General features: G+C 43.3%; 1 protein-coding gene across 9 annotated transcripts in view; it reads left to right on the forward strand.

The window, feature by feature from the left end:
- The window catches only part of DENND1A (DENN domain containing 1A), a 521,188-nt gene that overhangs the window by 456,053 nt on the left and 48,609 nt on the right, over positions 1-16,526 (forward strand). For 8 of the 9 annotated variants that reach the window (XM_081282502.1, XM_081282504.1, XM_081282503.1 and 5 more), the window contains 4 exons: positions 806-846; positions 3,206-3,277; positions 4,565-4,621; positions 12,584-12,715. In XM_081282502.1, coding sequence (XP_081138628.1) covers positions 806-846; positions 3,206-3,277; positions 4,565-4,621; positions 12,584-12,715 — 302 coding nt within the window. The remainder of the gene's footprint in view (positions 1-805; positions 847-3,205; positions 3,278-4,564; positions 4,622-12,583; positions 12,716-16,526) is intronic. The other variant, XM_081282501.1, reaches the window with a different exon arrangement.

A 16,526-nucleotide genomic window follows, 5' to 3' on the forward strand; every position in this document is an offset into this window, starting at 1 on the left:
TCCAAAGAGAAGTTGAGTTTTGTGTGTGACTAAACTAAGTTCAGTCATTCAGAGCTTCTAATAGAGCTGTCTCCTCATGAGACCTCCTTAACCCACCAGATGAAATAAGCAGAGTTCACCCTCAATGCCTCCTTTTTCTTTTTCTGTCACTAATCAAGTGTACTAAGGGCTGAGTATGTGTCCAGAGGGTCCCTACATGGAGACACACAGCTCTGGTGGTTCCTGCTCTGGCATGGGTCATACTACATCTAACAATTAGGACTTATAAGTGGGTATTACCTGTACTAGAGGGCTCTTCAGAGGAAGAGGAGGAGGCTTCTGGAGAAAATGATATTTCAATTGGTTGTTGAGCTTACTGAGGCAGAGAGAATAAGAAATGGTACCCAGGCACAGGAACAGCATTTGCCAGTGCTGAAGGACTGAGAGAGAGACTACTGTTTGGGAGCCCTAGGTGGTATTTTGTGTTGGAGCAGAGGCAGTACAGAGCATAAGCACAGGACAGAGTGGCAGAGAGTGGGGAGGCCAAGTCAAGAGACGAGGGGAGAAGGGCAGGGTTGCTCTGGAGACTGACCTCACTTCAGTAGGCAGTGGGGAGGTTTTTGAGGGTCTGTAGTCAGGGCACTGATATGAACAGCTCTCTATTTGAGCAAGAAAGCTGTGACCATGACTCACTACTGCCTTCTTCATGGAGTGGGACATGGAGTCTCCAGGTGGTTCTCTAGACTTTGAACTTTCCAAGTCCTGCATGCTGAAAGCAATTTAAAGAACTCTTTAAATCACAGTCTCTCTGATTCTCTTTTCCCAGGCAGCGATAAACTATACCATCAGTGGCTCTCTACCGTCCGGGTAAGTATGCCCCATTCAGAGCCACATGGCTTCCTCCTTGGCCTTCTGGCAGCCCTCTGCCTCCCTGGCTACCCACAAAGCTTCTGTGAGGCCCAGAGCACCCCATTCTTCCCACCAGAAGTTGCTTTTGTCTTAAAACTAGGCCATTCTGTCCAAGGGCTCTCTTGTTGGGGCAGAGGGAGGTAGGAGAGAGTCTTCCTCTTCAAGAAGCCAGCCAAAGCCTGTTGAATTGAATTTTGTCATCCTAGAATGTTTCTGGGAGTCTCCTTCTAGGGCCAGTGCTATTGTCACAATCATGGGGCAACCAAAAATGTGTCCCTCTTGCTGTTCTGCAGTATTTTCCGCAGCAAAGGCTCCTGGGAAGATAAAGAATACATCCCTGATTTTTTCTTCTCCTCACTGTTGTTATTGTGTTACAGTTTCTTATTGTGTCAGGAGCCAGGTGGTTAGGATTTCCAGAACTTCTACAGGATTCAAATCTTGCCTAACCTTTCCATCTATTTACATTTGAGTATGTACTGAAGGCCTACTCAGTGCCAGGCAACAGCTGTGTCTTGGGGATACAGAGGGGAGCAGGACACAGGCCCTTCCCTGGGGGAGTGCCCCCATCTTGTTGGGGAGGCAGGCACGTAAACAAGCAGCTCCAACATAATGTGATAAGTGTTCTCTCCTGCTTCAGGGCCAAGTGCACCACTGCCAAGGCAGGTCCCTTGGAAGTGGCTGCATTTGCCCAAGAGTGAGCAGCAATTCCTCAATGAAAGCCTTCCTTTGTCCTTCTTGTATGGCCAAACACAGCACTTGGCATATCTGAGGTGAGCAATAAGGACTTGCTGATTGATTGATAAAGGGGGTTTCAATACTCCAAACATCCATTTAAATAGGATCCTGAGTAATTTTGGAAGGCAGTATGGAATAAATGAGTGGGTGAGAATTTGCTATTGTCAATGTAGAGCGCTTTCTAGGTCAAATTGTGATGTTTTTAATTAAAGTCCAAAATTTTTAATGTGGGCAGTAACCAAAAATTGTACTAAATGTTAAGTCAATAATTACATTACTGTCTTATTTGGTTATGTACCCACTGGTTCCAGTCTCTCCATTCTAATCAATTGGATTAACTTTCCAAACCACCACAAATCAGATTATATGATATATTTGATTAAAAACTCTCCAGAGCTTTGACCCCTTAGCCAGACATTCCCAGCTTCTCTTGAGCTGTCCCCATAAGGCCCCCCAGCCTGGCTCTGCTCTTCCTGAGATACAGTCCATGCAAAAGTCATGATGATCCCATTTTTCCTTCCTTTTTCTAGTAATCAGAGAAGGTGATTCGCGATGGACTGAAACCCATCATGCATACAGCATAGTCACTGCCTGTCACTCCTACAATATAGCGCCGCTTTTTGGCTTCTGCACTTTTTTCTATGCTACTTCCCATCTCAAGAATGTTCTTATCCTCCTGCTTCCTCCCTACTCGTCCTTCATGGGCCAGGTCAATTGTATTTTGATCTGCAGCCTTCCCTGACCTTCCCTGTCTCTGTGCTCCCTGTATGCAGTCATTACAGCTCTCATCACCTGACACTTCAGCTCTTTGCCCCAGCATGCCTTGCCCTCCCCAGACTGCATATCTTTAAGATAGAGACCAGGTATCCTTTGGCTCAAGGCCCTCAGAGCCTAACACAGTGGGACCTCACCACACCTGTAGGGATGAGACTAAAGAACAGGCTTACGGATAGCTCTGGAAACATGGTCCACTCCCTAAAGACGATGAACAAGACATTGGTGTGGTAGATTTGTACTAAAGCCATGTTAACATTATGGCCGTTCATTCTTTCCTTCTCTAAAGATTTATATGTTAAGGAAGGCAGCCTATCAGAAGTATTTTAAAAAATAGTAACACAGAAAACTCAAGTGAGGAAAGGAAGTTGCCTGGGTGAGGGCATTATATTTCCCAATGGTCCTGGTTGATCAGGACCCAATTTTCTGCCCCAGCTTGGTGTCAGCTGGAGAATTCACAGCCTTGAAACTTACCTGAATGCAGTAACTAGAAAGCTTTGAAAAGCTGCCTGACTATGAGAAAAACCTTACCTGAGAGAGCCTGGGACAGGAAACAAGTGCAGATTAGAACACTGAGCCTAACACCCCCCTCAACTAGTTATCACAGTCCTCATTGCACATACACACACCCAGAGCAATTCTGCCATAACCCTATGACTGCCCCTGACGGTAACCATCTGGGCCTGTTTCTCTACTTACATCCCATGCCCTTAAAATGTTGCCTGACTTGATTAAAGAGAAGAGGACTTTGTTGGTGTTGGCCTACTCTATCTTCAGCCCACATTGCTGATTGGTGTTTTTATTATAGAAAGGAAGTGGAGCAATTCTGAACACTGTAAAAACAAAAGCCAACCCAGCCATGAAGACCGTCTACAAGTTCGTAAGTACAGGTGTTAGTCTCAGGATCCAGGCAGATCAGTTCCTTAGCATGACCAGACTCTTAAATACACCCAGTCCCCTATTATAGAGCAACTTGGGAGCTGCTGTGCTATTTCCTAATGACATTAATGCTCTGATAATTATTTAGCATTGTTTTTCTTATGACTAGGTCAGTGATCTTTCTAATTTAAAGTATGGCTGGTCACAGTCTCTGCAATAGAGAAATGGGAGGCTACTAGTTTTAGCTTTTAAATTAAAATTTAAAATTTAAATTTCTCTTGAGCTGTCCCCATAAGGCCCCCCAGCCTGGCTCTGCTCTTCCTGAGATAAAATTTTAAAATTCAGACTGCTCCATGTATCCCTGAGACCCAGAGGCATGGTCTATCAAGTGTCCTAACATACCTTTCCTATTTGTGTCCTCATTATTATGTCAAAATGAAGCAGCTCCTTTGCAGGTTACTGAAGAGTGTGGCAGGAATACCCCCTAATTTTTGTCCCAGTTCTTCATCATCTCTCTCATCACTGCCCTATAGGAAATGCATTATTTGTGAGACTCGTGCCCACAGCAGAATGAAAATAGGAGAACCCATCAGTTCCTGGTGCTCCATCTTTTACAAGCCTCAAGTATTTTTTCTTGTGATTTCTCTTGCTTGCTAATTTGACCCTGAGCCACTAAAATGGGGTGGTTTTGAGTTAGTTTTGTTTTTAATTATGGTAGTCCTTTCTGTGCTTAAATTGTAGCTCTTATAACAGGGTAGGTGGCTGTCGACACTACCAAACGGGTCTAAAATGGCATAAAGTAAAAGCAAGTGGTGTCCACAGAAATGAGACCTAGGCAATGGCATCATGGAAACCCAGTAGTGTGTCTGTATGGCCATTCAGCCTGGGCAGAAAATTGGCCCTGAGGCCCTACCATAGTGGAATAGAATGGATATTTTGATTCTTAAGCAGCCAGTGAAGCTGCCCTTCTACTCTTACTGGTAGATGTTACCAAGATGCTGAGACAAATAATTAGAGAGCGCCCAAGAAGGGCTTGAGAAGGGGGGGGAGGAATCTGTGCCATCAAAATGTAGAAAATACAATCACTGCAACCCCTTTAGGGGACTTTTTTTCTTAACCTTTTACTATTGTATTTGTTTTCATAGCCATTATGTTTTCGACTTGATGATCCCATTTTTCCTTCCTTTTTCTAGTAATCAGAGAAGGTGATTCGCGATGGACTGAAATCAAGCATAGTCCCTGCTGGAAACAGAAAGGGAATCTTAACTTAAATTAATTTTTCATGCAGGCAAAAGATCATGCAAAAATGGGAATAAAAGAGGTGAAAAACCGCTTGAAGCAAAAGGTACTTGAAGTTCTTATTCAAAATGTATAAGCACCGTGTATGAAATGCGTGGCCACAAAAAAGTAGGATGTGATCAATAGAGGGCTGTTTGATACAGTGTTGTTAGCACACTTCAAAATGCATTACCAGCTGTCCGGGAGTTTTCACACTGTTATAAATATTCACAGACAAAAAACTGTCTTCAAATAACATTAAGACTCTGGCGTAAACCCACAAAGGCGAGCAAGTTCAGCATTACCACTATTGGTCTGTCCCCTCCCTGCCCCACCAGGCCTGGAGTTCACAGATACCCTTAGAAATTAGCTCAGACACATCCCAGCACCACTCCCTTCCTCCAGCTGCCCTCTGCCTCTATGCTTGTCATAATCCAAACCAAGAAATCCCTAGGGAAGAACCGCCCTGGACCCATGGTGCACATGGCCACCGTGCAGACACATGCAAAGGGGAGCTGGAGGAGGGTGCTGCAGACTCTCCCATCATGGTGGAAATGAGAGAGGAGCCCAGCAGTGTGTTTGAGACTCTGCACAGGGAAACAGTGGCTCTGATTGTCTTCTTGGACCATCATTAAGATTATATGAAGTCACACTGGCCATTCCCAGCACAGATTCTGCCAACCTGAATCTCTAGACATTACGTGAGGCTACTATGACTAGGAGAGGATTTTCACATGATTGCAACGTAATTATTATTGCCACCCTTTGTTAAGTACTTGTTAAGGATGGCCCAGGCCAGGAGCTCTCGCATTTAATCCTTAGAACAACCCTGTGTGGTATTATCCCGTTTCATGAGCAAAGAGATTGTGGTTCAGAGGTGAAGTCATTTGCCCAAGGCCACACTGTGGAAGCCTAGCAGAAATGGGATTGGATTCCAAATTCATCGGCTCCCAGCTTCTGTGCACTTGCTATAGTGTGCTTCACACTACCTTCCTAAAACAAGTGTTTGGTTTTCCAAATGATAGCTGGGGTTACTTACTTCATTATCTCTAAGTCCCAAATGTATCACTCTTAACAAGGGCCTTTGTCTGTCTTGGCAGTTTTTTTAAAAAATTGAAAGCAGTTTCAATTTTATGAAGTCAGAAAGGACCTCTAATTAACTTGAAATAGTCGAAGGAATTGATTCTCTTCTTTTAATTGGAAAATAATTTGCTCCAACTAAGCATTTAAATTATTAGTTTCAGCTGACAATGAATTCTTAACAGCTGAGATTCACCTCCTGCAATACAAGCCCTGTACTGTGAACCCAGATAGCCTTTGACTAGCCTGCCAGGGGCTGGCAGGTAGGATTCTTCACCTGGATGGTGTTTGAGTCACTAAATATACCTCTTCATCTCCTATCCCAGTGGCATGCATCCAAGTGGCAGAGAGGGGGCTTCTCCTCTTCTGTGTCTTCTGTGTCTCTTCAGGGGAGAAATATCACCTGAAGTAAGCAAAGACAGGGGTCCCTCCTCAAACCCCACACAGATGTGGCGCATGATTCCCACTTCCTCTCTGCAGACCATGAAGCTAGAGGCATCACCTTACCTTCCTACTAGAGTGTGCAGGCATCTGGCCTCCAGAAAACCCCCTTTCTATGAAAGGTAGCCTTTCTGGAAAAAAAAAAAAAAAAAAACAGTAAAGCCCAGTTTTTTTAATGTGTTTGTTCAAAGTTCATTTAAACAATCTAGATTACGTTCTTTCCATGCCACCTCCCATTCTGTTCCTTGATGGTGTCTAAACTGATTTTCCCCTCCCCTTCTCTTCCCCCTGCCAGTCTTTTCAAGAATAGCTTCAGGAGATAATGTTCTATAGAGAGTGTCAGTGTATTTCAGGTGACACAAGCGGTGAAGGCATTTTATAGAAATGTGGCTTGTCACCATTGGACTGTTGACAGATCTATTAGTGCACCCTTTTCAATTTTCACTTTTCCCCCCTTTGGTCGTACAGATTTCCACAGACTTGATATTTTGCAGTTGTTCTTGGAAGAGCTGTTTTGTAATTGAAACTCTAGCATTGTTCAGTACATGCAGGCCCCGGGTCTCCAGCGCTCTCCAACTCCCTTTCTTGAGCTAATTTAGAATTTGGCTTCGCCTGACCTCTCTCACTGCAGTGGAAAATATTTCCTTGACTTTTTTCTTCCCCTCCCTTCCACCCTCTCCCCTTTACACAGAACCTATCTATGTGGCTCCCCAGAAGCATCTAATACAGACATCTCAAGTTTGGTTTCTGCTCTGAAATTGAGGCAGTTCCCAACAAAGATTCAATTTTCAAATGTACTGGGTTGCCACCTCACCTCCTCTAACTCTGCATAGCAATGGTGACCTCGCAGATATAATCAAGAACCTAGTCTTGCCCTCTTTGCTCTTGCCTTGGGTTTGAATTGCAAATAGAAAATGTGGGGCTGACCTGTGGAGAGGTCATCACGGTGTGTGGAGGGTCCATCTCTAATGTGACTGAGCAGGGCCCCTTCTCCGTCCCTTGTTCATTTGTGCTGCAGATTTTCAAAGCATCTGAAAGAGGAGCTTTCAGGATATCTGTGACCATTGGCAAATAATTGTTCATAGATCCTATAGCATGGCTTTATTCCACACCTGCTCTGCTTCTGCCCAGCAACAAAAAAAGAAAGATGGAGAACATATTTCTCTGGATAAATGGAGCAAGGTGGTCAAGTTCTGCTCCAGTTTGGCCTCCTTTGAAATCTGACTTGCTCAAAATTAGGAAGAAGAAATGGCAAGGATGCGATGTAGCTGTCACTTCCTAGGGGAGAACATGGTGCCTCCATGGAGAGTGTGGCCCTGCCAAACCCGCTCTGCAGAAGAATGTCAACAAATTGCCTTCTGCTGCGGCACCGAGCCATGCTGGCATGAGGAGACCCTGTTTTAAGTGATAGCCACATAACCTTCCCTCACCTGCAGGGAACATTCAAATACATAAGGATGTCTTTCTGTGCCTACTGAGGAATCCCTAAAATTTTTATCTTTTTTCTTTAGTATCCGAATATGTAACCAAATGGGCCCATTTCACAGCCCTTTGTATAGTTTCTAAATCCCTGATCTTTTAAAGACAAGTCAAGCTTGTTTAGAGTCTCCGTGATTGAAAGGAGCAAATTCACAGTTGGCTTGAATTTCTGGCCAAACATTTCTGAGCGCAGTGAAGGGAGTGAGCCAGCACATGAGGGGCAAGGAGAGCCAGGTAGACTCTCATAGCACAGACATTTTCACACCTTATCATACGACTGTCAGCTCCCTGTCTCCAGACACATTAAAATACGCTGCAGCCTCAATCACACAGACTCCAACTTTGGCTACTAGTTTGATATCAATATTCATATTTTAATTTACATTTGGTGTGGTGGGAGGTAGGCTGGGAAAAGGAGGACGCAGCATGAATCTCAAAGTAGAGAAGGTAGCACTCCCATCAGCAAACTAAGTCAGACACAATACTGCTGCAGCCTCACACCTAGGGTGCCTTTAAACTCCTCCAGACAGAAATGTGGCATTTGAGCTTCTGAGGCAGAAAAGCCAGTTCAAAGCTGGAACATTAACTGTGTGGCCTTGGGTGAGTTACTAGACCTCTCTGAACCTAGTTTTCCTCATCCATAAACTAGGGGAAATACCAATTTTTGTTGGGTTGTCAAAAGGATTAGAAGAGATAATGTGCTAAAACAGCAGCACTTAGTAGCCCCTCCACAGATGAGAGTAGTGATTCTGAGTGTTTTCTTATATCTCACATCCTGATAAATAGCTTCATGTTGCTTATGCCACCATTAGAGCAAGGTGTCTAGAACAGCTCTGAGGGAGCCCTCCCTTGGTTATGACCTTCCCAACCTTGCAAACCTCCCACCTCATTGCCCAACAGGGAGAAGGACGCATCAGCCATTCCATATGAAGGCTCTGCTCTCCACCTTCTATCCCTCCTGTCCACCTCAGCTCCTCCAAGTCCACACAGACCCCTGCTGTCCTTGTAGATCCTGAGAGTCTGAGTTCCTGCCTCCCTGACTGCTCATGGAGGTCCCAGGACATCTCAGACCCCTTTTTGCCTATCTTCTCTGAAAAGGTGGAGGTTAGCTCTGACGGACTTTTTATCGCACAAAACGCTTAGGGAAGATAATAGGAATAGAATTATATTCCGCCTCTTTCATCACTACTGAGGGATGAGGTGTGGTAGAGCCCCCGTGCTCAGAGCCTCAGGGCTCCTGAGAGAGATTTGCCACCCTGCAGTGGCCTCTGATCTGCAGCTCTGTCTAGTGTCTTCCTTCTGTGTGACCCTTCAGGAAGGAATAGGCTTACCCTTCCCATCAGCCTCTTGCTTTTGCTTTTTAAAAATGACATTTAGAAGGTCAGTTTTTCCCTGTTTGCAAACAAAATACATGTTTATTGAAGAAAATTCAACAAATCAGAGAAGCAAAAAAACAAATGATCTCATTTCATAGCCTACATTTTCACTTGGTATATCCTGAGCATATCCCAGGCCACTATATATTTCTTCCATTTGTCATTGTTTTAAAGGGCTCCAAAAATTTTATCTGATGGGCACCTAAGTTCCAATTTTTTAGGCAAATATTCTCATAAGACTGTGCAGCAATTTTTATTCTTTAGTTAGGATAAGTGTCTAAAAATGAAATTGGTGGGCCAAAGGACATGTGCATCTTTTAGGTCTTTTGTATAAATTGCCAGTTTGCATTCCCACCAGAAGGGGATGAGAACCTACTGCCCAGGTCCTCTGCGGCAGCCAGTGAGTTCTTAGACTGCAGCTTCCTCGGTCATGGGTGGACACTGCTGCTGCCCGGGCCTCCACTCTGTGCAGATCTTCTGCTGGTAGGTGCAGCAGAGGCTGCACACTGTTCCTGTTTTTTTCTTGACACGGCTCCTCCTGCTCTGCTCCCTGTGGCATCGCAGGAGGAAGCAGTTGTCCTTAGGTAGAGGAAGTAGTTGTCCTTAGGTGGAGGAAGCAGTTGTCCTTAGGTGGAGGAAACAGTGACAAAGTGAAAAAAATCAGTGAGCCACAAACTTCATAAGAAATGAAATTCACAAGAAATTTTATGGCTCTGAATCTTCCAAGTAAAATGAATGTACAGCACTGCTTTTTCCCAGGCACATTTGTATATTGCACACATTTGCCTTCCAAATGTTCAGCTAAACTTTATAAAGATTTACTACAGAGTGAGTGCTAGATTTAAGAGAATCCAGGATAGAGAACCCAAACCCTAAGAACTCACCGTCTGTGGGGAATCACAGGTAGCGTAGGGTGTGGTAGATTATGATCAGTCTAGAGCTGGGGTGTAGCTTGGTCATTGAGTACTTGCCTAGCATGTGAGAAGAACAGGTTTTGATCCCTGGCACTGACAGAAAAAAATAATAATAATCTAACAAGAAGGGTTGCCAAGGAGAGAGAGGTCACTCCTGATGAGGTGGTAAGTCCTCCATCAGTTCAAGAGCCATTATCATGTATGCTATTTTCATGGGTCATTGTGGCATAATTGCCAGGATTGATAGTTCTAGGTTCCTCTGCTTCCTAGCAGTGTGGCCTTGGATAAGTTATTCTCTCTGAGCCCTACTTCCTTACCTATGAAAAAAGTATACTCCTGTTTACCTTGTGATTATCATAGGGACTATGTGAAAACAAAGGTCAAGGGTCCAGAAAAGTGCCCACCAGGGCAGGTGTTCTCCAGGGAAGCTTTCTGTCCTTTGTAGGAGGAAGTGTCTAATGTTCAATTTTCATAATGCTTAGACATTTTTCAAATCCTCCTCATATCTCATCTAATTTAACCCATCACCCAGTAGCTTGGAAATTTGCCAAACAGGTTATAGTCTCCTCATTGTAAAAACAAAGAAATAGTTGTGGAGAGGTTGAGTAAATTGGAAAGATTAGATGATTGATGGTAAAAACAAAGCTAGGAGACACTTTTCCAAAAACAACCACATGCATTTTCTTTTTTAAAACACCTATTATCTTGTAGTTTCTTAATTATTTTCTTACCATGCTACCTTGCAGCTCCATTTATTTCATGCTCGCACATGAAATGGTTACTGTTTGGCTTGTTCAACCTCTCGTGTTTATTTTCTGGGTATCCCCACCTGGATCCAAAATGCCCCTTTGGCCCTCTGTTGCTTTCTGGCACAGGAGGAGCCCCTCCCCTTTTTTGTTCCACTTGACCTAAGTGCCTTGGAGCAGCCCCTTTCCGAACAAGGCAGTCAGCAGGCCCTTTCATCATTGAGCCTTAGCCTGGCTGAGACTGACTGATCTGACATGGGCCAACTGATCCAAGGCCTCTCTGTAAAGTCAAGAGGTCACTACCTCCCTGTGTTGTTTACCAAGAAGTAGACTCCTCAGACTGGCTTCTTGGGAAAGGAGGCCAACGGATAGGCACCTAAAGAGCAAATTAATATGGTATGGGAGGGGCATCTGTGCAATTTCTACAGTTCATTGAGTAGCTAATAATGGTCAAGGCACTTATCTGGTCTCACCTGTCTTCTTTAATTCTCATAACTACCATAGCCTCATTTTACAGATGAAGAAACTGAAGCTCAGAGATGTTATATGTTTCCTCCTTAATACAGGATTATTCAATAAGCAACCACTTTCCCCCGTGTCCCACTTTCTCTCTACTTAGCTGAGAAGTTAAGAGTGATCGGTTATCTCTCATGTGCAGAATTTAATGAGTTTTAAGAGGGTGTGGTCTGTTGATTAAAATGTGTGTTTTTACAAAGAAAAGAATTGGCAATTATATTTATTATTTAATTCAGGCTATGAGTTGTTTGTACTTGGTTAAAAAAATGATTGTTTACATGTAATTTGTACATTTATTCTCTATCCCATTCCAGTCAAGATCAAAGCAACTTTCTTGACCTGAATACAATATGTGATGCTTATTGCATTGCACTTGTGGACCATATCCATGCTCCAAATAGCCCACGTGCGCCGTCAGCTCTAGCGCTAGCGAAAGCAGCCATTACCTGCCTTTTGCACATTGGGTTTTTCTTTTCCTTCTAATGTGACTTCATTCATCAGAAGCACAAATTAAATGTAAATTTCTGGATTGAAAAATATTTCTTTGTTTCCCTAAATGTTCCCCAGTCAGAGCCCTAAATCAGAATTCACACTCTTTATTCTCTTTTAGAAAGACTGGGTGGGGGTAGAAAGAGGGACACAAGCACATCATATTCACACACAGTAACATCATCAGCAGAGAACACGGAGAAAATGTCCACACTCACAAATAATCAAAGTAATGCAAATTAAAACAACAATGAAGTCTAATTTTTCACCTATTAAATTAGCGATACATTTTTTAAATGATAAGGCTAACAAGGACTGTGAAACCGATAATGCATCCATTGCTGGTAGTTAGTGTAAATTGGAAATTTGGTAGAATGAATAAAAACCCTGAAAAATGTTTATATCTTTTCACCTAGTAATTTTATTTCTAGGTATTTCCATGGAAGAAATAATACAAAAGAAAGAAAAACTACAATATTTATCATGGGTATTTAGAAAGTTAAAAAAAATTAGAAACAAATGTCCAATAGCAGTGGAAAATGGTTTATTAAGTTGTTGCATATCTGCTCAATGAAATATTATGCATCCATTAAAATTGTTATTATAATTGTTATGTAGCACCCATGGTGATGCATATAATATATTGAGACAAAACAGGATATAAAATTAAGCATGAGCTGTGATTGCAAGTAATTTTTAAATGTGTGTAGATACCGTGAATATGTAAAAATGAAAATAGCTGTGTAAGATAGTATGAAAGATGATTTTTTTCACTATTAAGAATTAGTTATCTTTATAATTTAATGCAAATGATTTTAGTTTCTCTAGTCCTTAAAAGTCAAAGGGCCAAGTTAGCCTTCCATTTCCTCCATCTCTCCCAGGAGGATAGGCTTGGAATGTCCCGGAGGGGGTTCCATGGCAGGCCACTTAGCTGTGGGGTATGAGGGAGCCCCCTGACACCAACCCCGGACCATACTCCTCCCCGCAGGACATCTCGGAGAACGGCTGTGCCCCCACCACAGAAGAGCAGCTGCCTAAGACTATGCCGTCCCCACTGGTGGAGGCCAAGGACCCCAAGCTCCGAGAAGACCGGAGGCCCATCACGGTCCACTTTGGGCAGGTAGGTACCTGGTCCTTTTTCAGGGTCTGTTTGATTTTCCAGTTTGGGGGTTTGTTGTTTTGCTCATAGCAGAAGCTGTAGCACATACGGCAGACGGTTCATCATTCCAACTCTCCTTGGCAGAGCAACTCCATGGAGTTTTTCACGTCGTCAAATGTTTATTTGGTGTAAACATGTTTTGAAGGTGAATTTTCAAAAATTTCGGGGAGACAGTCTGGCTCTGGTCATCAACTAGCTCCACTGCTGAATGAAGTCATTAAATGCGGCTGCTGCCTCCCCCACTCCCAGGCATTGCCTTTAAGATCCCTGTTAGCTAAGCATCTCATTAGAACACTTTAGCATCCCAGGCCCTTCTTTGCACCTTCAAATAAAAGGCAACAAGCGAAGTCTTAAAAAAAAAATCAATTAGGAGTTCTTTATTAATGTACTTCCTGAAAATCAATATCAGGAGTCTTGCTTCTCAGAGTAAACACCCTCACTACAGTTCTAGAGATCCAGTTCTTTACCCAACTATTTTCAACGACTTGAGCATTTGAAAAATTGTCTACTCATTTTTTTCCCCCTTAAGTAACACATTGTACTCTGTATAGAAACTAAAATTGTTTTTTCCATTTCTATCCATGGTCATCTTTTTTTTTTTTATTAGGTTTTTTTTTTTTTTTTAAAGAGAGAGTGAGAGAGGAGAGAGAGTGAGAGAGAATTTTTAATATTTATTTTTTAGTTCTCGGCGGACACAACGTCTTTGTTGGTATGTGGTGCTGAGGATCGAACCCGGGCCGCACACATGCCAGGCGAGCGCACTACCGCTTGAGCCACATCCCCAGCCCCATGGTCATCTTTTTGGTTGAAAAAAATCGTGTGCCCTTCCCTACTTCTCTTGACTCTGGTTAGCATAAGTCTTTTTGTTTGTTTGTGGTTTATGAGAATTGGCTCTGTTAGCAAGATATGGTTATAATAAGAATTTGCAAGATAATTTATTCTTAAATAACCTGACTTTTTTAGCCACTTATTAGATGAGACATGATTAAACTAGTCTTTATGAATTTTACTTTAAATGTGATTGCGGTTTCACCATATGAAGGAACTAGAATCCTACCTTTAAAATATTTTTGATTTTGAAAGATGTTTATCAAGGGCCTACTATATACCCAGCATAGAGCTATTTAAGAAATGAAGGGAACTGATGAAATCGTAGCTGTAGCTGTTATTGTAAGGTGTGAATTGGAATTGGTTGAAACATAAGAATCATTCTTCTCTAATCAATCTGTTCAGATAATACATTCATACATCTTTAACTTGGGGAGATTCACCCTCTTTTCTGATTTTACACTTAAAAGGGATATTCTGAGAATTGAAATGTAGTACATGAAAGAAGCATGAATGGGAGGCACTCGTTTGGTTAATGATTATCTTCAAATTGCACTGGAGTCTGCACCCCAAAGAGCTGCCTCCTCCCCAGGGTCAGACCCTGTTGGAAAGATCCACACCCCAGTTCCCCAGCTGCTGCGCTTGCTGAAAGCACAGCCCCTGGTTGTCGCCAGCATGGCATTCCATAGTCAGCTTCCTGCTTTCCTTTGTCCTCATTCCTGCACACACTAACCTGCCCATGAAAGGAGCCCTTGCTGGAGTTTGGAGCCCATTACAGAGAAAGAGGGGGCGGGGGAGAGGGATTTCATGGTGTTAAACATTCCATTTTCGAAACACACAAAAAAAAGGAGGCCCTATTTGAAATGGAGAAAGACCTTCTTTCCATTTCAGCAAGAAGTAGAGATGCTTTAATGTCATTCCCAGCTAAATGCAGAATAAGAGAGTGTGTGCGTGCACGCGGGTGGGGGATAAACAATTAAAAAAGCCACCCCAAACTCTGTTGAAATAAGAGCTGTCTGTGCCTTCACAGGTCTGCAAACTGGAGAGGATGAAAGTGGCTTTTTTCCCCCCGTTTGTCACTTCCCTCACGTGGCTGCCAGCATTATGCAAGTGTACAGGAAGGCAGGATTTTTTTTAATGCATGCATGTGGATTAGGGTCAAGCCCCTAGGATCAGCCATGCAGCCGGCTCTTCCTTCCAGCTGCAGCCGCAGCGCCTACCCACAGCCGCGAGATGCCTTAATTGAGACGTGCTGTCAAAGTGACAAACACATTTGCATACAGTCTACACTCTATTTATTTTCTCTGGAAAGGTCTACAGTCTGCTGTTGGTTGAACATTCTTAATCAGTCCGCTGTAAGTGAACTGCCAGCTAGCTCACTTGTGCCGGCCCCTCTTCATTAGGTGACAGATTAGCTGTGGGGGGATGGGCCAGCGAAACTGCAGACCCCTTTCTTTTAACTCTTTCCAGCTTTGCCCCACAATAGGTTGTCCTTGAGTCCTTCCCCAACTGCCTGGTTTGATGGGCCATTGGCCACAGCAGGTAGAGCCCCTACTACTGGCAGACATGAGTTTTGTGGACTTCAGATTCTTCCAAAAGAACAGGCCTTTGAATTCCAGTTCAAAATTTTTTGCCACACTCTCCTACCATCTGTACTATTTTTTGGTGACTTGATGGTTTTCTTTAAATAGACTCAAACCAGATATCCATACCAACTTTCACCACGACTTGAGCAGTTGGTTAAATCATAGGTTTAACATACTGGTCTAGTTTTTTTTCTGGGCATATAAAAAAAAAATTTAAATGTTCATCAGGGATCACCAAAGCCAGTCATATAGGCCCAGTGCTATAGATTGTCCTTTTGGAAAAACAACAGACCTGCTCCCCACCATATTTTCTGTCACTTCCACCACAGCCCTTTGAAGGAATTTTTAACCCCATTTTATGGACCCAGAACTGGAACTCAGAGACATTAATGGATTTGCCCAGGCCCACAACACCAGCATGGAAACCCAGGAGAGTCTAGCTCATGCCAGCTCCCTCACCCAGCAAGGACTTCATCTGGTCAATATGTCTCTTAAAGCTGATATGTCCCAGCAAGATAACTCATCATGGCAGTCATGCTCACTAACCTGAGAAAAATTCTTCCCTAGGTTTTCATTTTTGTGGATTTCATTCTTTAAGAACACTCAGCTGGCAGACTGTTGATGGTTGCCTTAATCTCTACCTTGCAAAGCTGGTGCCTGCACAGCCTGCCAAGGGAGCTCCATGGAAACATCCCTCAGGGTGACAGGGGGTCCAACAGAGGCTGTTTGCAGAGGGCTCTGCAGCAGGGGGCTGGTGAGAGAGGAATTTAGCAGTAGGGCAAGACTGGCCACTGCCAGAGAGGGAAGGTGCTCTCTTGCTTTCTACCTCAGTTTTTCCTTCAAGGCTGAGACCTTCCCTCTTTTATGCATCCATTCATCCATATGCTGTGTATAAGACAAATAAGTCTTCAGTCTCCACCCTTGTAGGTCATAAGGATGGTGACAGACCAGCAGATGGACAGTCTCAACCTCAGTGCTAAGATGAGAGATGAGTCCAGAATGCCGTCAGGGCCTCTCAGACGCAACCTCTTATCCCCCAGAACTACTCTACATAGTCCCTCATTGGATCCTATGTTAAAGGATATTTTGTCAACATACCAAACTCAGTAGCAATTCATTTGTTTGCTAAAGCAGACACGTGTTATCCACTCGGAGCTTGTGATGAACAAAATAGATGCGTTTTTATTTGCCTCTGCATCTTGATCATGTATGGTTTCTTCAAAGGTTCAAAAGTGGCTCCAGAATGCCTGTTCCAACCTTGGAAAATGCTTAGTTTAGAGAGGCTTAAAGGAACTATTTTTCCCCTTTCTCAAGTTTAGAATCAGTTAAGAAATACCATCCAGCAGACAGGAGACAGT

The sequence above is a fragment of the Spermophilus citellus genome (assembly GCF_964194105.1).
Source record: "Spermophilus citellus genome assembly, chromosome: 2".
NCBI lineage: Eukaryota > Metazoa > Chordata > Mammalia > Rodentia > Sciuridae > Spermophilus > Spermophilus citellus.